Source organism: Cervus canadensis, chromosome 1, assembly GCF_019320065.1.
Source record: "Cervus canadensis isolate Bull #8, Minnesota chromosome 1, ASM1932006v1, whole genome shotgun sequence".
Taxonomy (NCBI): domain Eukaryota; kingdom Metazoa; phylum Chordata; class Mammalia; order Artiodactyla; family Cervidae; genus Cervus; species Cervus canadensis.
This window is the reverse complement of record NC_057386.1, coordinates 4,677,514-4,703,078: the sequence shown is the minus strand read 5'-3', so window position 1 is coordinate 4,703,078 and position 25,565 is coordinate 4,677,514. Positions and strand designations below refer to the sequence as shown.

Here is a 25,565-nt window from a genome sequence, read left to right as displayed (position 1 = left end):
ATCCTCAGTGTGGACGCCGATGTGGGTGGTAGCTGGCAGAAAGGCTCACTCCACTCCACTCTGCTCTGATCTCCCGCTCTGCTGAGCCTTATTTCAGAAATTTGATGTGTGAATTAGGATGGAGTTCTCTGCCCAAAGCAACACTTACTGATAGATCCTTGGTGCCCAGCGTTTTGATTCATGCATGGTGGGGACACAGGGCTGAGGGGCTTGCTGCCTCCCAGGAATGACTGTCAGCATGGACCGGCTTAGGCTGTGGATGTAGCCAAGAATTTCCAGGCAGCGTATACCCTGAGGACCACTGGTGTGGACCAGTCAGGAGTTCACAGTCACTCCCGGCTACAATAAGGAGGCATTCACAAAGGGGAGATGCGTCGTTTGGGGCTTACATGGGCTTCAACAGATTCATCCTTCTTGGTGGAAAGGTAGATGTTGTCATTCTTTGCTAGTAAACCATTTTAGGAGTTTTTTTTTTTTAATTTATTTTTTAATTGAAGGATAATTGCTTTGCAGAATTTTGTTATTTTCTGTCAAACCTCAACGTGAATCAGCCATATGTATACATAACTTTCCTCCCTTTCAGATTGTTTTTGACATGAAATATTCATTGTTGTTGTTTAGTCTCTAAGTTTTGTCCGACTCTTTGCAACCCCTTAGGCTGCAGCACGCCGAGCTTCTGTGTCCTCCACCGTCTCCTGGAGTTTGCTTAAACTCATGTCCATTGAGAGGGTGATGCCATCTAACCATCTCATCCTCTGCCACCCCTTTCTGCTTTTGCCTTCAATCTTCCCCAGCATCAGGGTCTTTTCCAATGAAATATTTATTAGTGGAGGACAAAGGGGAATAAGTCTAGAAAAATGGAGCCAGGGTATGAAAACTGAATCCACGTTTTTGATTCTAATGTGAAGTAACTACAAGAAAGTGGGTGGCTGCCCGCAGTGCCCTTTGGCAGGGCGGTCCCGCCTGTTGGCCTGGCCATCAGCGGCGTCTGGGGAGTCGGGCCGGGTGGGAGGGTGGCCACTTGAGAAGCCACCACGGTCCACGTTGGGCTGGAGCACCGCTGGGGGGTCTTCTGGGCTCTGTGGAGGGTCCTCGTCTCTCTCGCATTCTCCGAGTCTCTCTGGGGCCCGGCATTGCCGGCCGGTGAGTGAGAGAGAGGGCTGGGGGGGTGGTGGTAACAGGCAGGTCTGTCTTGGCCCGCGTGTCTCGGGGGCCTGCCTGACTGTTAACAGAGCGATGATGCAGCGGAGGATGTAATAACATACCGCAGGAGCTACGAGGGCTGCTGAGAGCTGAGGGGAGGCTGGGGCAGACAGGGGGCTGCGGGCCCCTGAGCGGCGGCTTCTCCCCCCGCGTGGGTGGCGTTGGGCGAAGCTCCTGGGACCCACCCTGAGCTTTGTCAGCAGCCGTCACCCAGGTTTACTGAGGGCAGGACTCCTGAGAACAGGCTCCTGTTTGCCTTTGGGGCGGTGCTGCGGGTAAGTGCAAGCCGCCTTTGGCTGAGTTAGGCTTCCCCGAGCTGGGCCAGCAGCCAGCCCAGACTCCAGGTCTCCGAAAGCCGCTGTGCACGCTTGGAGCCCGCTTTGCTCATCGGCCGGGTGGGTCGGTGGGGCTGTTGTGCCGGGTGTGACCTTGTGGCAGGCGGCGTGCAGGCGGGCGTCCGTGGGAGGAGGTGCTCTGTCAGCGAGCGACGTGCCGTGCGTCACATCACTCAGGTGTCAGTGACGCCACCTTCTGTTAAATCCGCGTAGCACGCAGAGACGCTTAACCCAAATGCAGATCTGGTGGCCCAGGTTTGCAGCTCTCTATTCCCCAAGGCTTCCCCAGTGGCTCAGATGGTAAGGAACCTGTCTGCCAATGCAGGAGACCCAGGTTCAATCCCTGGGTCGGGAAGACCCCCTGGAGGAGGAAATGGCAACCCACCCCAGGATTCTTGCCTGGAGAATCCCATGGAGAGAGGAGCCTGGCGGGCTAGAGTCCATGGGGTCGCTGGAGTCAGACACGACTGAGCGACTAACATTTCACACTTCCACTCATGCTGACTGCCCCGGGGGTTTGGAGGTGTGAGGCTGAGGAGGGTTAGCATCCGGCGGCTCAGACGGTGTTGGGGTCTGAAGAGGATCTCTCTCTTATTTCTCTCTTTCCACCCTTGGAGCCTGCCCTGCGCCGGTGCTGGGCCAGCCAGACTTGTGGGCTGTGGTGCCCTCTGGTGTTCAGGTAACATTATTGCAGGGGCTTCTACAAATTCACCAATTTCAAGATGAGGCTAAAAAAACCCCATGAAATCTAGCCTACCTTTTTCCACCCCGCTTGGACAGTGCTTTATAAAAAGTCACGTGCCTTTGCAAAATGCTAAACATATTTAAACCTGGCTTTGTCACCAAGAGGATTTAAGGAAGCTTATTTAAAATTTTGTTTTTATAGATTAAAGGTAGGTGTAATAAAGGTAGAGAAAAAGAAGATGAAGCCAGGATTAAATATTTTAAGATAAAAGGTGTAGTCCCAACAGAGATATGGTTTAGAGCTTTCTAGATCGGTTCTCATTAGACCCCCTTGTCTGTCCTGTCACTAGGAGAGATTCCCCGGGGACTCTGGAACCCCCAGGGGCCTCTCCCGGTGGCTCAGACAGTAAAGAAACTGCCTGTGGTGCAGGAGACCTGGGTTCAATCCCTGCACTGGGAAGATCCCCTGAAGAAGGGAATGGCAACCCACTCCAGAATTCTTGCCTGGAGAATCCCATGGACAGAGGAGACTAGCAGGCTATAGTCCGTGGGGCCGTATGGAGTCAGACACAGCTGAGCATGTCTGCACACAATTGACATACACACTGACATCGTCTGCGGGCTGGAGGGCTGAGGGGTGGGGCGGACATACCCCCTCAAGGGGGAGGAGCGAGAACAAAAACGGCAGACGTTTATTAAGCACTGATTCCAGTGACTTTCACCTGTTAATCTGCGTCATTGTCACAGTGACTCTCGTGGGCTGGGTCGTGAGCCCATCTCCAGGGTGAGACCAGGAAGGTGAGGCTCAGCGCTGGCCCGGGCGCCTGAGGTCCCACATACAGTGAGCGATGGAGCTGGTTGGCGTGGTGGTGTGATTCAAGTCCAGGCCGTTGGGTTCTGGAGCTCTTGGGGTTTCAAAGGCAGGGACCAGCACCTATGTCTGCGCTCCACGGCGGTGACTGTTAGCCTGGTTGTCAAGAGTCCTGCTAAGTTTGACTCTGCAGAGTGAATCTAAAGCCCACTCCCACTGTGTGTGTTTATGCCAGTTTACAAGTAGCTCAGAGCGTCGCTGGTGACTCAGACGGTAGAGTCTGCCTGCAATGCAGGAGACCTGTGTTCCATCCCTGGGCCAGGAAGATCCCCTGCAGAAGGGAATGGTAACCCACTCCAGGATCATTGCCTGAGAAATCCCATGGGCAGAAGAGTCCGGTGGCCACAGCCCACAGGGTCACAAAGAGTCAGGCACGACGAACAGCTCACACACATACACGGCTGTCTACCAGCTTCTTCCGAGGAAGACATAAATCAGTCTTTGGTTATTTTTGCAGCTGGACCTCCAAAATTATACCAGTGGGTGAGGGCACCCCTCCTTTCTATGGTGGTGCAAATCTTGGCAAGACAAAAGCCCTGAATGGTTTTCAGCAAACATTGGTGCTGGGACTCTTAGGCAGAGAGAGGCCTGAGCTGGAGGTGGTCCTTGATGGGCATCGCTCCTTGGCATCGCTGGGGTCTGTCGCCACCTAGTGGTTCCCCTCTGTATCAGCTCCGAAAAGACCATCTCGTTCCAGCAGCCCCGACCGAAAGGCATCTGATGGAGGAGCCCCCTGGCGGAGCCCCGAGGGCTCTGATCGGATGAGGTGGTGGTCTTCCGTGGGCCCCGTCTGGGCAGGGCCAGTGGGACTCGTGGAAGAGAACCCATGCTTTGGGTTAGAATCGGTTGCACACCTGGACGCTGTGTGACTTTGTCAGATTGCTTAAACTTCCCCCGTCGCCAGTTGCCCACATGAAGGGAGGCTGGTGCTCCGGGTGGTTTAGGAATTAGAAGTAATCAAGCCCTGGCACCCAAGGGCTTCCCTTGTGGCTCAGCTGGTAAAGAATCCGCCTGCAAGGCGGGAGACCTGGGTTCGATCCCTGGGTTGGGAAGATCCGCTGGAGAAGGGAAAGGCTACCCACTCCAGTATTCTGGCCTGGAGAATTCTATGGACTGTTTAGTCCATGGGGTTGCAAAGAGTCAGACACGACTGAGTGACATTCACTTTACTTTTGCTTTAAGCCCTGGCACACAGGACTCCCTTTCATGAGGGACCTTGGACTGAACCTGTGCATGGCTTTCTGACGTCATCCTGTTGTGTTGTTCGCAGGAGTGGGTGATGGTCTGGACCAGTTATCCTCCCGCTGTATCAATTACACTTTCCAAAATAAGCTCTTTATTTTGGGATGGCTCTGGATTTACCAAACAGTTGCAGAGTTACTACAGAGAGCTTCTGCACAGCCCTTGCTTCATTTCTCCAATTGTTAACCCTCCACAGCCCTATTGTCAAAACTCAAATATTACCGTGGTTGCAATGCTGTGTATTGAACCACACGCTTTATTGGCGTATCACTAGATTTTCCACTAATGACTGCTTCCTGTTTGGGATCCAATTGGAAGCCCGCATTCCATTTAGTCTTGTCTGGTCTTGACGATTTTGGAGAGTACTGGTTATGTGTTCTGAAGAATGTCCTTCATTCACTTTGGCTTTGTCTGATGTTTTCTCATAATAGCCTAGGGTTGGGGAAGAATACCACAGAGGTTAAGCAGTCTCATGGTGCTGTATCGGGGCATGTGATATCAGCATGACGTTGACCTTGATCGCTTGGATGATGTGGTGGCTGCCAGGTTTCTCCACCGTGAATTTCTGCTTTTCCCTTTCCTCTGTTCCTTGGAAGAGTCACCAGACACAGCCCATGCTCAGCAGGAGGGGATCAAGCTCATTTCCGATTTTGTTGTCACAGTTCAGTCGATAAGTTGTGTTCGGTTCTTTGCAGCCCCGTGGACTGCAGCATGCCAGGCTGTCTCCCAGAGTTTGCTCAAGTTCATGTCCATTGAGTCAGTGATGCCATCTCATCCTCTGCCACCCGCTTCTCCTGTCCTCAATCTTTCCCATCTTCTAGGTCTTTTCCAGTGAGTTGGCTCTTCGCATCAGGTGGCCAATTTCCCAGGGGGGAGGTCCCTACATACAATGTTTGGAATTCTTCTGTAGGGAACTTTTGTTTCTTCTCTCCCATGAATTTATCTGTTCAACCCTGTATTTATATCAGCGTGGGCTCATGGGTGCCTGTGAAAACCCATTTTCCTTGTCTCAATCATGGAATCGTTCCTTTCAAGCTTGGAGGGATTGTCTAGGTGCGTTTTGGGGTTTGAGTGCATAGTCCTCGATCATTTCCTTTAGCTCTAGGTCTTTTTAAAGTTTTTTTATTTTCTTTATTGTGGTGAAAGCCACACAATATAAACATACTGTAACATACTGTAACCATATTTACCTGTATACTCGGTTCAGTTCCACCAAGTACATTCCCATCGTGGTGCAACGCTCACCATCACCCATCTCCCAGGTTTTTCACCTTCCTAAACTTCAGCTCCGTCCCCTTTAAACACCGAGTCCCCATGGCCCTGCCCTCTCCCGCCCCTGGCACACACCAGTGTACCTTCTGACTCATGGATCTGACTGTTCAGTTCTAGGGTTTTTAAGCCCATGATGACACGCAGGTCTAATTACTCGCTTGGATTAGGACTTGGGGGCTCTGTCGGTGGCAGGTCCTGGCGATGCCCCTTTGCGGTGGCGGGGGACTTCGGCTGCCTCTCTTGGGACAAGCAGCGGGCTCAGCGGCCTCCCCGCCACCCTGCCTGGAAATCCTGACCCTGCTTTTACTGCGGGTGCCTTTGGGAGGGTCAGGGCCCCCCGTCCTGCCCGCATCCTGCACAAAGGCAGAGGCAGGGATAGGAGGGCGTGTCTGTCTCTGCAGCTGCCGAAGCTCCTACTGTTACTTAACCCCGAGGAAGACATCCATCCCAGCTTCCTATGGGACGCTGATTTAACTTGTTTGACCTTCACGGGAAATCATTTTTCTCATTTGTTTCAGCTTTTTGAGGAGCTGCTCCCTGGGACCCTTTATGGACCACTTGCACGGAGGTGTAACCCTCCCCTGCACACACGCCCACCCTTTTGTGTTTTTCTGTGGCTAAGATTTCACTGTACTGTGCTCGGTCGCTGAGTCGTGTCTGACTCTTTGCTAACCCCGTGGACTGTAGCCCGCCAGGCTCCTCTGTCCATGGGATTCTCCAGGCAAGAATCCTGGACAAGGGATGCCATGCCCTCCTCCAGGGGATCCTCCCAACCCAGGGATCGAACCCACATCTCCCGAGTCTCTCGCTTTGCCGGAGGGTGGATTCCTTACTCTGAATCACGTGGGGAGCCCACGCCAGTGTTGACCAGCAGGGTGTTCTGGGTGTCTGCGTGCCCGGAATGCTCACAGCCAGCCTGGACATTGCATGCTCATCTTCTGTTTGTTTTAGAATAAGAACAATTCTCGCCTGCCACGTAATAAAATGTGTTTGGGGCAGGATGTCCTCACTGAGTGACCTTGGGCAAAATATATGAGTCATCAGTGAAATGGAAAGAATAACACCTGTGTCTTCAAGGGGAATTAATGAAAGCTCAGCTTATGACGCTGCAGGGCTAAGACGATTTATGTTAGCTTATCACAGCCTCACCTATAAAGGCAATTAGAATAGAGAGCACATAGGATTAACCTTCAGGAACCATTTAATTCCCCTCCAGAGGGCTGTGCTTGGCCTTGGGAGGCAGAGATGCATAAAAATGGACTCCTCTGTCTCGGGCCGGCTCAGAAAGTTCAATGGATCCTTGGGTCAGATGGGTGTGGGTTGAGATCTGGCCCTGTTAGGAAGGTGGAGGGCACAGACCTGGGCAGAAGGGGCCGTCCAGCTTCGCAGACCAGGGTGGACACGCTGTCCTGAGAAGTCCGCATCCAGGGAGCTCTTGGGGTTCAGGGGTTTGTGCGATCAGAGGACCCCCCTCACCCCCAGGACTCAGCGTGGGGTTATACTCTCTGATACAGGGCTGATTCCAGAGGAGGGAGAAAAAGCAAAATCAGGAGAGGAAAAAGGCGCGGGGACGGTGGGGTCTGGAGGGAACTGGGCACGCGTTTCCAGGGTCCTTTCCTCTGGGGGGGCAGGGGTCACCAGAACATAGCAGCCAGGAGCCACTCGTGGCCTGGGGGCAGGTCCGCTGCGGCACGTGTGAACCCACTTAGAAGCTCTCAGTGGAGCACGTGGGGCTCCCCAGGGGCTCAGATGGTAAAGAACCTGCCTGCGATGCAGGAGACCTGGGTTCGATTCCTGGGTTGGGAAGATGCCCTGGAGGAGGGCATGGCAATCCACTCCAGTATCCTCGCCTGGGAAACCCCACGGACAGAGGAGCCTGGCGGGCTGCAGCCCATGGGGTCGCGAAGAGTCGGACATGACTGAGCGATTGAGACTTCCACTTTTTAAGCAGAACATGCACATTGGATTTCAAAGGCTTAGTGTGGAGAAAGCCACAGAATAGTTGACAGATAATTTTCTTTTCATTCTTTTAGGCTGCCCTGGGTCTTCGTTGCCTTGCGGGGCTTTGTCTGGCTGTGGGGACGGGGCTGCTCCCATCGCGGGGCTTCCCTTGTCGCCGAGCTCCTGCTTGGGCTTCCTTGCTCCTCAGCTTGTGGGATCTTCCCCGACCAGGGATTGAACCCACATCCCCTGCACTGGCAGGCAGATTCTGAACCACTGGTTGACCAGGGAAGTCCACTCATGCACAATATTTTAAAAATGTTAATTTCATGTTGAAACAATGATATTTGAGATGTGTTGGATTCAATAAACATGATTAAAATGAATTTCAGCTGTTTCTTTTTAGTTCTTCAATGTGATTTGAACATGCTCGGTCGCTTGGTTGTGTCCGACTCTTTGAGATCCCATGGACTGTGGCCCGCCGGGCTCCTCTGTCCATGGGATTTCCCAGGCAAGAATGCTGGAGAGGGTTGCCATTTCCTTCTCCGGGGGATCTTCCCGACCCAGGGATCGAACCCGTGTCTCCTGCATTGCAGGCAGAGTCTTTACTGCTGAGCCACCGGGGAAGCCCTAGATCACACAGGAGCTGATGCTTTAGTTCTCTTGGTCAGCATTGCCTTGTGTCGGGCACTGTTCTAAGCCTTTTCACCCCCTTCCCACCCCTTCTAAGGGACATCCCATCGTCCTCCCATGATACAGACAAGAAAACGGAAGCCTGGAGAAATGATGTCAGATCACCCAGCTGTGGTGACAGGGTAAATAGAACTAGATTTGTGCTCAGGGTGTCGGTGTCCAGTTACAAAACCCACACTCTTTGCCCAGTGCACTCTCTTGTCTTTTAAGATGTTGGTGCTCTCAAAGAACTCACCACATAGCCTCTGAAATGAGAAATAAATCCTGCTATTGTAAGGCTTGAATAGTGCCGTGATCCAGGAACATACAGGAGGCACAGAGGATTGGTTCTGGGCTTTGGAGGGGAATCCTGGCAGGCTTCCGGGAGGAGGTGACATTTGAATGGGGCTCTGCAAGTGGTTGGCAGAGAAAGGGGGGGGCATTCCCAGCGGTGGGCTCCTGTGTGCAGAGGCACAGAAGGGAGAGGAGAGCAGATGCTCTGGGATGTCTGAGAAGACCCTTTAGGGGAAAAGCCTTCCGGCGAATCCTTCAGGGAGTTCAGGGGGAGATGTGCAAGCACATGCCCTGCAGGGGCCTGAGGATCCCGGGCTTTGTGGCTGGGTGGGACTTCATACTGACGGAAAAGGCAGGACGTTCCCAGGGTTTTAAATAGAGAAATAGCACCATCAGTGGGAGGTGGTTTGAGGGTGCTCAGCCTTCTTGGGAGGAGGATGGGTTGAGGGCAGTGGGGAAGCCCCTCATCTAGGAGACTGGTCAGGGGTCCAAGGGCGAGATCCCGAGGACCTGGGCATGAGCAGGAGAGGAAGGTGCGGACTGAGGGGGATGCTAGGTGCGGATCCACGGAGATTGTCGGCGCGGCGTAGGGTGGATTCAAGGTGGATCCTGGGTGTCTTATCCATGCCGAATAGTCAATGGTGCCATCCAGAAACTGGCAGAAAAAAGGGAGGGGGCGGACTTGTGGGGCGGGGGGGAAGAGCACTTTTAAACGTTTTAGTTTGCATTGGGGTATAGTGGATGAACAATGTTGTGATAGTTTCAGGCACACAGCGAAGGGACTCAGCCACACATGTACACGTGTCCTTTCTCCCCCAGACTCCCCTCCCATCCAGGCTGCCACACGCCGTGGAGCAGAGTTCCCTGTGCCGTACACGAGGTCCTTGTTGGTGATCCATTTAAAACCTGGCAGTGTGTACATGTCAACCCCAAACTCCCTAAGCATCCCTCCCCCCTGCCCAATCCTTTCCCTACCCTCAGTAACCATAAGCTCGCGCTCTAAGTCTGGGAGTCTGTTGGCCTTTTGTAAGTAAGTTCATTTGTATCATTTCTTTTTAGATTCTGCATATATGGGATGTCATATGCTATTTCTCCTTCTCTGTCCGACTCTCTGTCTGAGTTACTTCACTCAGCGTGACAACCTCTAGGTCGATCCGTGTTGCTGCACAGGCATTATTTCTTTCTTTTTAATGGCTGAGTAATATTCCACCGTATCCGTGTACCACGTCTTCTTTATCCATTCCTCTGTCATTGAACATTTTTGCTGGGGAGGAGTGCTTTTAGACAAGATGAGTTTCTTGGAGGGCCTCCTGGGTGAGGTGATTCTGTTAAGTGTTGGAAATAGTCATCTAGTGCTCAGGCCAGAGGTGGTCAGCTCAGGGCTGACCATGGTTCTCAGCAATTAGGGAGCCCAAGGACATAGGCAGCCTACGAAGCATACTGCATATATTATCTCATTTAACCTTCTGAGTCACTTGTAGTGTATAATCCTAATCATGCAGAAGAGTGTCGAAGAACTGATGCTTTTAACTGTGGTGTTGGAGAAGACTCTTGAGAGTTCCTTGGACTGTAAGGAGATCAAACCAGTCCATCCTAAAGGAAATCAACCCTGAATATTCACTGGAAGGAATGATGCTGAAGGTGAAACTCCAGTATTTTGGTCATCTGATGTGAACAGCTGACTCATTGGAAAAGTCCCTGATGCTGGGAAAGATTGAAGGCAAGAGGGGAAGGGGGCGACAGAGGATGAGATGGTTGGATGGCATCACTGACTCAATGGACATGGGTTTGAGCAAGTTCCGGGAGATGGTGAAGCAGAGGGGAGCCGGTGTGCTGCCGTCCACGGGGTCGCAAAGAGTCGGACACAACTTAGCAACTGAACAGCAGCCACAACGCAGAAGAGACAGTGAGCTCAGGGAAGGTCACTGGATGGCTGAGGGTCACACTCTCTTAACCAGGGGTCCGGGCTGAAACCTCAGGTTTCCCTTGCCTCTGGGTTTATCCTCATTCCTCTGCCTGTGCTCACCAGGATGTTTTAGAAACAGGACACAGAAATTCCAGCAACGAGGGACAGAGAGAGAGTGGCTGGATGGCAGGAGGGAAGCCGGGAGACTGGAGCGCCCTCCAGGTTTCCAGGAGGAGGAAGGTCAGGGCTACGGAGGACTCCTTGTACTTGGCGCCTGGGGTGTCAGAGGGTGATGTGTTTACTCGCTAGGCGTGTCTGACTCTTTGTGACCCCGTGGACTGTAGCCCACCAGGATCCTCTGTCCATGGAATTTCCCAATCAAGAATACTGGAGTGGATTGCCATTTCCTCCTCCAGGGAATCTTCCCGACCCAGGGAGCGAACCTGTGTCTCCCGCATTGGCAGGCGGGTTCTTTGCCACTGAGCCGCCCGGGGAAGCCCCCCGTCATTGGGTGACCTTGAGTCAAAGCAGTTTTAAGGATGCTGGGCGTGGATGGCAGTTGCAGAGGCTGGAGCAGTGACCTGGAGGAGCAGATGCAGTGGTTCGGGAAGCCCAGCTGCAGGGGAGGTGGGGGAGCAGAGCTGGACCTACCCTGGAGGTAATGAAGCGCCATCCCTCACCTACACGGACCCTCCACGCCCTGTACCGGACTGTGTATTTAAACCCTCATGTGTATTTATAACCTCATTGTTTTTCTTAAAGAAGCTGCCCCTCCCTTCAGAAAAATGTCCAAGCTTCAGGTCCAACAAAACCTGGATCCCTCCTTAGGAGGGGGAGCTGAGTTGAAAGATGGAATTGAGGAGGCAGTCAGCCCAGGAGCCAGCTCCAGGCTCTGAGATCCAGGCCTGGCTTTGCCACTTGCCAGCTGCAGACCTGGGCAAGTTATTTAACCTCTGGGCACTTCCCTTTCCTTTTCTGTAAAACAGAAATCATAAAAGTGCCCATCTTCTAAGGTGGCTGAAAAGATTCAGGGAGATAATGAGTAGGAAGCAGTTTGCTCAATGCCTTTGCTATGGTTACCTGTTATATAATATTCTTAATAATATGTATATTCCTGCTGCTGTTCTAAGGATTTTTTTTGTTTGTTTGTTTTCCTATGGAATTCTCCAGGCAAGACTACTGGAGTGGGTAGCTCTTCCCTTCTCCAGGGGGTTTTCCTGACCCAGAGATTGAACCCCCATCTCCTGCATTGGCAGGTGGATTCTTTACCGCAGAGCCGCCGGGGAGGCTCAGATAATACTCTCATTAATATGTATATTCCCGCTGCTGCTCTAAGGATTGTTTTTCCGTCTCAGGTTCCTTCAGTGGTCAAGATGGAGATCACATGTTCTTCAGTTAGTGACCCCATAATCCCAACATTTGTCTCTTCTTATTATTGCCAGTTCTAATTTTTATTGTGGGCAACAATAAAAAGGCAAAAATCAAAAACAAAACCCCTAAAATCTACTGATTGGAGAGCTCGGTGATGGCCTAGGAGTGCGAGGTTATGAGAGGACCACAGGTGGGCTTAGCTCTCAGTGAAAGAGTTTTCGGCTAGATGTCTCAGTCGACGTCCTAAAAGGACCCAGCAACTCCATTACTTTGGCTTCCCCGGTGGCCCAGATGGTAAAGAATCTGCCTACAGTGCAGGAGACCGGGGTTCAATCCCTGGGCGGGGAAGATCCCCTGGAGAAGAGAATGGCTACCCACTCCAGTATTCTTGCCTGGAGAATCCCACAGACAGAGGAGCCTAGTGGGCTACAGCCTGTGGGGTTGCAAAGGGTCAGACACGACTGAATGAGTAACACTTCAATCCTACTATTGGGCATATATTCTGAAAAAACCATAATTCCAGAAGACACATGCCCACCCATGTTCACTGCAGCACTGTTTACAATAGCCAGGGCATGGAAGCAACCTAGATGTCCATCGGCAGATAAAGGGCTAAAGAAGACATCTCTCTCTCTCTTTCTCTCTCTCTCTCTCTCTCACACACACACACACACACACACAGAACGAAATTGGGTCATCCCAACACTTGTTTCTGAGGACGGGATCCTGTCTCAGGAGGCTCCTGGAGTCGAGGGCTGTGTTTCAGAAGTGGTTCTAGGTCTGTAGACCGTGCAGGGCTGAGGGCTGAGCCCGGGATCACACGTGCCAGAGGCCCTGCTCGCAGGCCTGAGGCTGAATTCCTGATGCAAAAAGCCCGGATGGACGGTGTGCCCGGCAGTCCTGTTGCCCATCAGGCCTGCCCTTCCCTCGGGCCCCTTCCCTCGGGCCCTGCTCTGTTTGGAGAGCAGACCTTTCTCACGTGGAGTAAGATGCCAAAGAAGAAGGTGGGTCTGGCCCCTGATGGCAAGAGCAGCACTGAGCATCCCTGGGGCAGCCGGTTCCAGGCCGGACCTCGGTTGTACTCGCCGGGACAGCTGGTGTCCGTCTGCGGGCTCCTGCCTCGGGCCCGGGAGCGACAGCTTGGCGGGCTCAGGCTGGGCTCCAGACCCTCCCGGGGCCGCTGGAGGAGCGGAGCCCTGGACCGCTTCCCGGAGTGCGGCGCGGCTGTCCTCCGAGCGGCCGCGCGATGGAGCTGTGGATCCGCCGGCGGCCGCGGCCTCCCGCCGCCCTGCCCGGGGAACCGGCGCCCGGCCGGCCTGCGGCCCGGGGCGGGGGCGCAGCGCCGCTCCCTCCGCGGCGGCCAGCTTCCCGGGCGCACAAAGCCGCCGCTCGGGGCCCAGGGCCTCCCCACGGACAGCCCCCGGCGGAAGAGGCTTGCGTCTTGGGCATTGTTTTCCCCCTCCTTGGCCTGGCCTTACAGAGCACCCTTGCTGCTCCTGACTTGATTCTTCTTAAAACATTTCTTTCTTTTTTTCAGCTGTTTATTCGCCTGCGCCGTGTTTGTGCGGCCTCACCAATAGCTGTTTACCAGGTCGGTTACCCCCGAGCCCGGGGGGCATCCTGAGGTCCTGCAGTTTCATTCCATCTTTACTCCGATTTGCGTTTGGGAATTGAAGGGAGAAATCGCAGGGCTGGTCTGTTTCCTCTTTTCAAGCTTCTAACCTCCCTCCAAAAAAAATCCCTCTTGGGGCTTGTGCTGGGGAGAAAGGTGTTTGAACACCGAATTCAAGCGAGCTGGCGTGGATGGAATGTAGGAGAAGAAAAAGAAAAAAGGAGGCTTTTCAAAGATGATTTTTTTTTATCAGACTCCAAACCTGCCGTGGTGCGTTTTTATAAAATGCTGAGAAGCACAAAGAAGGAAATAAAAAACAGTCGTGATTTTTCACTTAGAAATGACTTGTATATTTTTGATATTTGGTTTCAAGATTTTATTGTTGTTCACTGCACAGGTCTGCCCCCCGCCACCCAGCCCCCAGCCCCCAGCCCCACATAGGATCTGTTTATTCACTGGAGTGGATAGCTGAGCTTTTTGATTGAATACACCATGTACATTTTTGCTTGGCCAGCCGGCTTCTGAACAAGTCGCACTGAAGTGGGTCCACTTCTGAAGTTCTGCATGCAGACGGCTGTCAGCTAGGCTTCTGTGCGCACACCTCTGGTGGAGGCCTGATTCAGACCTTTGGAGGAGGGTGAGGGGCTTGGAGTTTCCAGAAAGGGCAGGATTGTGCAGACGTGGCTCTTTGCGAAGACCTGGGCGGCCTGCTTTCCGTTCGCACAGGGAGCACCCCTTTTTCAGATCAGCGGTTCTGGGGAACACACAGAGTGCCTCTGAGCGCTGAGCGAGCTCCCGGCGCCTCCAGGCCTCTGAACGTAGGCGGGAGGCTTCCCAGGCCGCCTGAGGGCTGGGGGCTGAGAGGCGGGGCTCAGGGGTCACAGAATCAGGCCCTTGTCCCCTTGGAGGACCCCGGGATGAATGCGGAGGGATGGGTGGGGGTCAGGCTGCTCCTCCCAGGCCCGCTCCCCTCCCCTCCGGGGCGGATGCAGCGGGCAGCCTGAGCTGAGGTCTTCTGGCAGCTCCGGGGAGGCCAGGTCCCAGCGCAGGACTCGGCCAGCGGGCGCCCACCTGGGGCGGCTGGGGGCAGGGGCAGAAAGAGGAGGGGGCGCTGCCCTCCCTTCTCCGTGCAGCGGGGTACCTCCCCGAGAGAAGGCCAGCGGTCTTTTCTTTTTCTTTTCCCTTTAAAAGTTTCCCTGCGGCTGCTGTCTCCTGCCACGCTCCCTGGTGGCCTCCTAGAGGCATGAGGGGGCCGTGGTTTCTCAGGACTCTGGAAAGAAGCCACAGGGGGACAGGGACAAAGGGAGCGGAGCCCTGATGGGCCAGTGAAGGTGGCCCTGGGTCAGGGCGGTGGGGACGGCCCCCGGCTACTCTGAGCTCCTGGGCGAATCGCAGCAGCTCTCGGCTTCGGTCTGCTCAGCCCTGGATGGAGCAAACACCCAGCCGTCCGTCAGAGGACGGAGGCAAAGCAAGTCGAGAGAGCGGATGGTCATGTCTTCAAAGCTGGTGGCTTCCCGTGAGCCAGACACGTTGCGGAGGGCTCTGTGGAGATGGTCCCCATTTATCCGCTGCAGACCCCAGAGCTGACGTTGTTTGGTCCCTGTGGCGGGTAAGGCCGAGAGAGGTCGTGGTCCCTGCCCGAGGTCATGCTGATGTCAGGCACTGCAGCCGGAGCGGGGACCCGGAGCTGGGTTCTGACCCGCTTCGCTGGGTGGTCAGTACTCGTCCGCCCCCCAGAGCACCCTTGCCCCCTTGCGCCCCCACCCCGTGTGCCAGTCAGATGGCCGCTTCTCCTGCCCCTGGCCCAGAGCTTTGCGGATTTCTTCCTCTAGAAGTCATGGGATCCGTTCCCCGCTTTGAAGACAGCACAGTAAACAACCCTGCAGTTTTGAATAAAGGAGCAGCGTGGTCCGTAACGGTCGTGCTCAAGGTGGTCACAAGACATGAAAGAGAATGGTCTCATCATGTCTCGTTTCCACTAAGAGAGAACATGCCTCCAAGGGTGTGTGTGTGTCATGTACACGAGTGCATGCACGCGTCATGGACACATGTGCATGTGCATGTTGTGTGCACGTGTCATGTATACACGCACATGTCGTGTGCACGGGTGTCACATACACATGTGTGTTGTGTGCACATGCGTGCGCATGTGTTGTGTATATGCATGGATGTTCATGTGTGCAGCAGGCGCGGAGCACTCGCGGTCCTGGGTTTGAATGTCCGCTGCCCTCCTTCCGGCCCCGTGACTCGGTTCCAGGGGTGGTTTCCTGCGGGCAGTAGGTGGTTCTCCCACTTGAGATGCAGTTGAAGAAGCTGTTCTCCTTGGATTGATGGCGGAGAAGCAGGCTGACCTGCTGGGCTTACAAGCTAAACCTTAGATGAATAAAGTGAGGCCAGACCCTCCCACTGCTTCCTGAGATCCTTCACGACACTTTCTGGGACTTCCCTGATGGTCCCGTGGCTAAGACGACTCCGAGCTCCCGATGCAGGGGGGCCTGGGTTCAATCCGTGGTCAGGGAACTAGACCCCACACGCCGCAGCTGATACCAGGCACAGCCAAGAAAATGTATAGGAGAATACTTTCTGAAAATTCTTAGTGAGAGAGAGCAGAAAGCAAAGTAGTTTGCTTGGACCAAATGGACAGTGGAGAAATTTGCTTAAGTCAACTGCAGGCTGGACACCCTCTGCACAGACTGTCCTGGGGTGGAGGCGTGTCTTCCATTGGTAAACACCTGTACCTGGAAGGAGTCTTGATATGTGCTTTTTTTTTTAAAAAATGAAATCCTCTTATTGGTCGATCTTCATGGGAGAAATGTATTCCTGTGTTGCTCTATTCTACAAATATTTGTTAAGCTTGTAGTGTTGGCCTGGCTCTGTGTGACATGCTGAGGAGACAAAGGTCCATTTAGATCAGTGCCCTTGAGGACAGCGCTCAGCTAATGAATAGACAAGGCTTGGGAACAAGTGATTACAGTGACCATGTGGTCCATGGCTGGAGAAAAAATCTGGACTTCTAGGAAAACGATGCTTGGGATAGAGGGAAGACTTCCCCAGGGACGGTCAGTGTCTCATGAAGGTTAAGAGGTGTTCAGAGCATGTCTCAGGGAGGAGATGAGACTGGAAGGGCTTCTCAGGCAGAGGGAACAGCATGTACGGGAGCACAGAGGCTTGATGACGTTTCTCTAAGGAATGGTAATGTTGTTTCGTTGCTAAGTCTTGTCCAGCTGTTTGTGACCGCATAGACTATACCCCGCCAGGCTCCTCTGTCCATGAAATTCTCCAGGCAAGAATACTGGAGTGGGCTGCTGTTCCCTTCTCCAAGGAAGGAATGGTAATACTGGGAGGCAAAGGTTTTGAGGAAGAGAATGTGAGACAGTGCATGTAAAATGCATAGCTCTGGGGACTTCCCTGGTGGTCCAGTGGTTAAGACTCTAGTCTTACAATGCAGGGGACACAGGTTCGATCCCTGGCCAGGGAACTAAGATCCCACATGCCGCCCGATGTGGCCAAAACACACACACAAAAATTTTTTTTAATTATTCATAAAATATACATAGCTCCATGCCAGGAAATAGTCCTCGAAAAGACATTAGCTCTTATTATCGTTCTAATAAGATAACTAAGGTCACTCCCCTTCCCCTCTCTGTCAGAGTTTTCTCTACTTTCTCTTGCCTCCTTAGTGTATTTCTTCATAATGGGATGAGAAACTTTATGGTGGATAAGTTGTCAAAGGAAAATTTGACATAACTATTTCTCTTTGTGGAACTTTGGATATTATTTTCAATGTATCCTTATCATATGTTGCTTTGAACTGAGCTGATATGTTTCCTTTCAAGAGTGACTAGAATTTAGCCTGGGTTGAATCGATGGCTGGAATTTGAGTTTTGGAGATGTGGAATTATGGTGAATAACCAGTGTTCTTTGATGGTAGAAGTGCGTGTGTTTTTCAGGTTGCTTTTTCACACCTCTGTTTTTATGTGCTCTGTGTGTGTGTGTATGCGCTCAGTTGCCCAATCATGTCCAAGTCTTTGCAACCCATGGACTATATAGCCCGACAGGCTCCTCTGTCCATGGAATTTTCCAGGCAAGAATACTGGAGTGTGTCATTTCCTATTCCAGGGGATCTTCCTGACCCAGGGATTGAACCCGTACCTCTTGCGTCTCCCACATTGGTGGATTCTTTAGCACTTTGCCACCTGGGAAGCCCTATGTACTCTGAATTTAGGCTGATAACCCCTCGGAGGGTATTCGGCTATTTGTATCTTGGCATTGAAGCGGGGCTTTATTGGGAGGGTGCTGAGGGTGGCGGGTAGGCCAGAGTGGTGGATACAAGGAAGAGACTGAGGAGAGGGTATACAACCAAGATGCGGAAGACATCCTCTTCTGTGAAATGCTTTGCAAGTTTTAATGTCCAAGCTCTCCTGGGAGATTATAGAAACAGGCATGAACTGATACTTTTAGGAGGTCTAGGGGTTTGGCCTTGGCACCCCAGAAGTTTCTTAGAAGTCACCTTCATTGACCCCATCCCACCATGAGATGACGCATTGCACATGATACTCAGTTTGGGTTTCCCACCTCCTCTCATCCCAAGCCCAGGTACAAGCTACTGAAGGCGTTTGTCTCTGGCTTCTCCTCCCTGGTAAACTGGGGCTCCAGCACATGTCATTCCTGCCAGAGAACACTGTCCATTTCTTCCAGTTGGCTTCTGTGCGCTCAGCACAAATTTTCTCACCATTTAGGGTAACTCCTAGGCTGCAACCTGCAACATTATTGCAGGCTGTGTTCTTGTATCATGGGCTGCAGATAGCTCCAGCGGGAAGCTTTTTCATCAAGTGTCTTTATGGGTAGATAGGAGAGGACTTCTGATTCTTTTGTCAGATAAGCATGGGAGTGGGCGAGGAGGGACAGCCCAGGGAGCTGACATCCTGGGTGATCATCAAAATGAAGAAAGAAACAAATGTGCAGAGAGAGAGAGAGTTACAGAAAGCCTCATGTCAGTGGCTGGATTCTTCTTCTTCTTTTTTTTTTTTCTGTAAAATTTCAGCAATTGGGGTGGTTATATTTTAAAGTTACAAGAAATAGGTGGTCCGGATGCTTAGGACTCTGCGCTTCCAATGCAGGGGGAGCGGATTCGATCCTTGGTTGGGGGCCTAAGATTCCCACGTGGTATTTGGCACAGCCAAAGGATAAAAAAAATAACTAATTAAAAAAATAAAGTGCAAGGAATCATCTAGCCTGGGTCCTCTCCTGGCCCGTCCGTCCAGCTGTCCCCTGGTTCACGGCACCCGATGGGTCGCGTCGTTAGGAATATCTCCTCTGTCCTTCACCCCCACCCCCGTGAGACTATCTGAACACGTCTCAGGACCTCTAAGTGGGTCAAGGGTCTCTGAGTGGGTTGTGTCCAAGCAGCCAGTTCCCGAGTCGCAGAGGGAGGAGAGACAGAGCGAGATGGTTTCCTGTTGTCTGAGGCAGACTGCACGGGGGATCACTTCTGGAGTTCAGACGTTCTCCCTCCATTTTCCAAATTCTTAGATTAATGAAGCACAAAGGGCCTTCCCTGGTGGTCCAAAAACCGAAGTGCTAAAATGCTGCCTCCCAAGGCAGGGAGTGCAGGTTTGATCCCCGGTCAGGGAGTTAAGATCCCAGGTACCCATGGCCAAAAAACCACAGCATAAAGCAGAAGCAATATTGTGACAAATTCAATAAAGACTTTAAAGAATGGTCCACATTAAAAAAAAAAAGAAGAAGAACAGAGGGAGAGAACTTGCTGAAATTCCTGCTATGCCCTAATTGGGGTGGTTGTGAGAGTTGATTAAAGTGACGATGTTTATTTTTCGGGTGGTTTCTGGTATCGAAAGTGTGACGATTAATAGGTTCTCGGCTTCTAGAAGCAGCGAACGGATTTATCTTTAACTGCGCTGTGCACATGTTCAAATAAGTGTTGCTTTTTCTGGGGTGTGTGTGTGTGTGTACCTGGGCCCATGCTTCCTGGCTGGCATGTGTATTTATGCACAAATATGTGCAGGACTATAAATAAAAACCACAAATGAATGCCTTAGAGGGAAGCATGAGGGCTGCCCTTTCTGCTTGCTGCCGTCGGCAAGGTAGGCGCCTCTCCTTAGGCAGCGGAGTCGGGGGAAGAGAGCTCCAGGAGGGGCTGGCAGAGGCTCTGGGGGCTTCTGTTGGCCCAGTGGGTCTGTTTTCCTGGTGCTGACTTTAAAGATGAACCCTGATGTTGAGGCTCCGAGGCCATGCAGGATGGCCTCAAAGACAGACGCTGGTAGTCCTCCACAGGTCTTCCTACACACAGCACTAGTCTGGTCTAAGAGCTTGTGAAGACTTCCGGGAAGGGAGACTGGGAGGGACCCCCTGTGAGCAGAAACAGTAAGGAGTGGAGGGGTCTCGGCCTCCAAGGGCTGTCATGAGGGACTTCCCTGCTGGTCCAGTGGTTACGACTCTGTACCTCCAACGCAGGGGGCACAGGTTCGACCCCTGATCTGGGAGCTAACATCACCCATGCCGCTTGTAGAATTCCATGGACAGAGGAGCCTGGTGGGCTGCAGTGCGCGGGGTTAGCAAAAAGCCAGACAAGACTGAGCGACTAACACTTTCACTTTTCCTTTTTCATGTGTGTATATAAACTGACTCGCTTTGCTGCAAATCTGAAACGAACACACCCTTGTAAACCAGCAATGCTACAGTAAAAGTTAATGAAAAACAAAAATAGTAAATGAGCTCTACTCCAATAAAATTTTTTTTTAATTTAGCATAAAAAATAAAAAAAAATAAGCAAATCTGAAATGCACGGCTCAGTGAATTTTTCTGTATACCTCCATGGACCCACCGCTCGAGTTAAGAAATAGAATATTTCCAGCCTTCTGGAAGGTACTGTCTTGTCACCTCTCAGTCGGTAATGCCCCCTCCCTCCCTCCCTCTCAAGCTTTCTATGGCTAATTGTCCTGTTAAGGTGGCAAAAGGCAAGGTTTACACTCTCCCAGCTGAATGGCCCACAGACAAACCCATCCAACAAAGAAAGAAAGGAATATTTTCTTGTGGAGATGTGGCTAGATTTGGTTGGAGTTAAAAATGAAGCTCGGTGGATCCTAAGACCTTTTTGTGGCTGAAATATTTAGACACTGTATTTTAAGAAAACTTTTTACTCATTTGTAGACTTTTATCTGGCCAGGTTTCCATCCTGAGGGTTTTCCTTTCTACTTATCTGACAAACCATAAATTTTCTTTCCTCTAAGGGCAAAACCAACCCTCGAGCACATTTATGGCCCAAGTTTTAAGAGCCGGCGGCCCTTTCTAGCTTGTATCTCTGGTTAAACATGTCTTCTTTTTCTTGGAGCAGTTTTTGCAGAAAGGAGCTGAAGATAATGAATTCCTCTAGAGAGAGCTCCTGCCCGCCCAGCGTGAGAGAGGATGGGGGAAAAGCCCCCTTCGTCAGCTGTGGCCGGCTAGCCGCGCTCTGGAAGTCTTCCTCCTGGTTCCACTGGGGTCTTTCTTTATCTAACTTCAGTTGCGTTTTCCTTCTTGGCTTTTGATTCATCTTCCTCTGCATCCTTGAAAGAGTGTCAGATTTTTGGACTTCGGACAATTCACGTGTAGCAATCCACGTTGATTTTTGTCAGTCTGTTTGCTTCCAAGACTGAAACCTGCTTTCCGACTAGCTGCCCAGTGATTGGTTAATTAGTTGACTTTAGCCTCCCCTGGAGGACAAGGTCGCAGAGTGTCGGGGGTTGGGGAGATTTTATGCCCTTCGTGTTGGCTCATGTCTTGTGTTGCGGGCATTAGCGATGGGGGATTGGGCTCTGGGACTTGGAAAAGAAATCTACTGAAGGGATTTCCTTCCTGCTTCTCGTCCTGTTGGGGAGAAGGTGGGTGAAAACTCTGGTTACCCCTTGAGCACAGAGCTGTTTTTCCCATTATGAAGAGCTGACTTGTTGGCAAAGACCCTGATGCTGGGAAAGATTGAGGGCAAGAGGAGAAGGGGATGACTGAGCATGAGATGGTTGGATGGCATCATCAGTTCAATGGACATGAGTGAACAAACTCTGGGAGATAGTGAAGGACAGGGAAGCCTGGCGTGCTGTGGTCCATGGGGTCACAAAGAGTCGGATGTGATTAAGCAACTGAACAACAATAGAATAGATCTCATTTGGAGCCTAGAAGTTTTGTTTTTTTTTTTTTAATTGAAGTATAGTTGATTTACAATAGTGTTGGTAAGATGATTCAGTTACATACACACACACACACATATTCTTTGTTTTCGGTTCTTTTCCATTATAGTTTATTACAAAATATTGCATATAGTTCCCTGTGCTATACAGGAAACCTTTTTGTCTACCTATTTTAAATGCGTGGTTTTGTGCATCTGTTAATCCCATACTCCAAGTTTAATTCTTTCCCAACCCCTGAGCATAGAGCTTTTAACGCAGGTGATCGTGGATCCAGACTCTTCCTAACTTCACGTGTATTGAGCACCTACTGTGTTCCAGATCAGACGGCGGGTGTGCTATCGGGGCATTTCCTGGTGTGGTTTTCGTGTTTCTGATTTCCAGCGCTGCTTGCACAGGGAGCTTTGAGGTGTGGTCTGATCCTTCCCTGTTTTGGCAAGCCACTTCTTGTCGATTTCCAGAAATGTGATTAGGAGTGTTTTCCTGGGTGTAAAGGCCACACACGGTGATGTGGTTTAGGCATCAGCTGCTGGCAGGGCTGATGGGATGTGGGATCACTTCCTGGTCCCTTCAGTTAGGATTGTCTGTAGGCTTTGGATGGGACGTGGGAGATGTATTTTTGGAGAGATATAGGGTTCTAAATCACTTTGCTGACAAAGACTAGTCAAAGCTATGGTTTTTCCAGTGGTCATGTATGGATGTGAGAGTTGGATCATAAAAAAGACTGCGCGCCAAAGAATTGATGCTTTTGAACTGTGGTGTTAGAGAAGACTCCTGAGAGTCCCTTGGACTGCAAGGAGAACCAGCCAGTCAATCCTAAAGGAAATCAACCCTGAATATTCATTGGAAAGACTGTTGCTGAAGCTGAAGCTCTAATACCTTGGCCACCTGATGCGAAGAGCCAACTCGTTGGAAAAGACCCTGATGCTGGGAAGGATTGTAGGCAAAGGAAGGGGAGAGGAGGGGAGAGGATGAGATGGTTGGATGGCGTCATGGACTCAGTGGACATGGATTTGAGCAAACTCCAGGAGATGGTGAAAGACAGAGGAGCCTGAGACCCTGCAGCCTATGGGATCGCAAAGAGTCAGAAATGTCTCAGTGACTGAACAGTAGTCATGTCCGACTCTTTGGCTGTAAAACCCCATTTCAAGAAATCGAGTGTACCAAGGTGGATGAGTGAGCTGGATGCTGGCCCCAGCTTTTCTGTTCTCGTGTTGAGACTCGGGTGGGTCGGGGGTGGTCTTCATCATCTCTTTGCTCAGTTTTCTTTTTGGTCACACGTGGAGAATAATCCCACCCTCCTTATATCACAGAGGTCTTTATGAAGAAAGACGGTTCAAAGCACCAAAACTTGTAAAACGTACTTCCCAGTGGTTTGAGTGAAACTCCTGGCCCCTCCCGAGCCCCGTGATCTTCGTAACTGAGTGTGTGTTCCTGTCCTTACACCCATTTCTCCGTCTCATTGTCCTTGAGCAGTCGCTAAGTGGTGTCCAACTGTTCTCGACCCCATGGACCGCAGCTCACCAGGCTCCCCTCTCCTCTACTATCTGCCTTGCGCCTCTTCCTAGGTCTTCAGGACATGCCTTGGGACCCGTTTCAAGAGAGTGTTTAATACACAACCCTGAAGACTCTTACAAGCCTTTCTGGGTAACACTTACTTCATTGCACTTTTCAGAAATGAAAAAAAAAAAAAAGAAAACGCCATTTAGCAGACTCATGGTCACCAGGGCTGACAGATGTCACTCAGAATTTTATTATTTAAAGCCACAGTGATTTTCCAAATAACCTAAAAATACATAATCCAACCTCAAAATAGTGACCTTTAACAGAGGCCAGGGAACCCTGAAGGAAGTGAAGTCAGCATCTTGGCACCCTTTACGTGCTGGTTCAGTGACTTTGAGAACTTTTTCTTTCTTTGAGACATTCAGGCACATGGAACTATATCAAGTTGCTGAGTGTGCCTGCCAAGGTCTCAGAGAGCGGGGGCTGGCTTGGGTGTCTTACTCTGGTACCTAAGCGAGGGTGACACCTCTTTTATTCACCATAAGGAACTTTCTCCCCATTCTTTTTTTAATTTTGTTGTTCCGTCGCTCCGTTGCATCTGATTCTGCGACCCCATGGACTACAGCATGCCAGGCTTCCCCGTCCTTCACCATCTCCCGGAGTTTGCTCAAACTCGTCCATTGAGATGCCATCTGCCCGTCTCATCCTCTGTCGCCCCCTTCTCCGTTTGTCCTCGATCTTTCCCAGCATCAGGGTCTTTTCCAGTGACTCTATTATTTATTTTTGACCACGCGGGGTCTTCATTGCTGCGGGCTCTTCTCTGGCTGCAGTGGACAGGGCTCCTCTCCAGCTGCGGTGCGCGGGCGTCTCATCATGGTGCGTCTCTTGTTGCAGAGTCCGGGCTGTAGGGCCCGTGGGCCTCAGTAGCTGCGGCTCTCTGTCTCTGGAGCGCGGGCTCAGGGCTTGTGGGGTGCACGGGCTTAGCTGCTCCGAGGCATGAAGGATCTTCTCGGACCAAGGGTCAAACCCGTGTCTCCTGCAGCGGCAGGCAGACTCTTCACTACCAAGCCACCGGGGAAGCCTGTCTTCTCCTTGTTCTTTGGGAGCATGGGTGGGGACAGACCGGCCTTCATACTTTTTGAAAAATCAGGCACCTTCCAGTCTGTAAGTTGTTCGGCTGTATTCAGAAGATCCCGTTCTGAATCTGGGCAGGTGGGTGGGAGAGACAGTTGTCAAAGGAAACTAAAATGTCTTGAGTACCTGCCATCACCCAGGCAGCATGCTCCCCTGAACCCTCGTGTTATTTACTTATTCCTACTCATTATTTAAGTATATATTCAATAGTATTGATTTAAACTTTTTAAAAAACATTTATTGAAGTGCAGTTGATTTACAGTGTTTTTTCTTCCCCCCACTGTACCATGCAGTTTGTAGGATCTTAGTTCCCCAATGAGGGATCGAATCCTCACAGGACTGCCAGGGAAATCTCAGTAGCCTTGATATTTATACCAATTACATGAACGCTTAATTAGTCATAAGTAATACATTTGTTGGGCTTCCCTGGGGACTTAGACAGTAAAGAATCTCCCTGCCAAGGCAGGAGACATGGGTTCAATCCCTGAGTGGGGAAGATCCCCCGGAGAAGAAAATGACTACCCACTCCAGTATTCTTTCATGGGAAATCCCGTGGGCCGAGGAGCCTGGTGGGCTACAGGCCACAGTCAGACACGACTTATAGACTAAAACAACAAGAACAACCATGGGTTAAAAAGCTTGTGAGAATTATGGTCCCATTTTACAGATGAGGAAGTGGAGTCCTGGACAGGTTCAGGAACTCGCCCTGAGTGTTACAGGTAGGAGATGGCAGAACCCGTGTTTGAGTCTAGGTGGATCAATTTGGATTTTGGTGATGGTGCGAATCTCTTTGCTGTCTCTATATCCTGAACCAGGAGCCCTGGGACTGCAGGTGGGACCAACAAGGCCGTCTTTCTAGGACTAGGAGTTGCAGAACTGGCGTGCTTTGACATGGGGAGGGGGGCGGCGCGGGGTGGTGTGTGTGGCATCTTCCCCCTTGCCCGTGCCCCAGCCTTTCCAAGAAGCCGTCCCCAGGTGTCAGCTCCCGCACCACGTCCGTCCTGCTGGAGGCTCTCTCTCCAGGTCGGTCTCCAGGAAGCATCTCCGGGCGGCTTCCGAGCTGGGGGAGAGGCGGGCCCTGCGGCCAGCCTCTGACTTGCTGTTGTTTGGTTTTCTCTGACTGGATCTTTGTTTCTGTGAAGCCCTCAGCTGCCCAGGCTCTTGCGCCCGGCTTGATCGGGGCCACATGCGGCGCTAGCCTGGTTAAGTCAACACCGTTGGAATATTACCTGTCTGTTAACCTGTCAAGATTGCTTTACGGTCCCCTTTTATCTACCCCCCCCACGGAATTTCCCCTGGAGTTTTCTGCCTGCCTTCCTGCGTCCTGCAAAGCCGCCCCCACCCC

The 25,565-nt window shown here is 51.6% G+C and overlaps 1 protein-coding gene across 5 annotated transcripts in view; it reads left to right on the top strand.

Moving 5' to 3' along the window:
• Positions 1-25,565, top strand: part of LOC122431083 — a 156,571-nt gene that overhangs the window by 22,099 nt on the left and 108,907 nt on the right. For 2 of the 5 annotated variants that reach the window (XM_043452277.1, XM_043452196.1), the window contains one exon: positions 7,641-7,988. The exons of the other annotated variants lie outside the window; for them this stretch is intronic. In XM_043452277.1, the coding sequence (XP_043308212.1) occupies positions 7,641-7,786 (146 nt within the window). In that variant the 3' untranslated portion in view covers positions 7,787-7,988. Of the gene's footprint in view, positions 1-7,640; positions 7,989-25,565 lie in introns of those variants that run through there. 5 annotated transcript variants of the gene reach the window in all.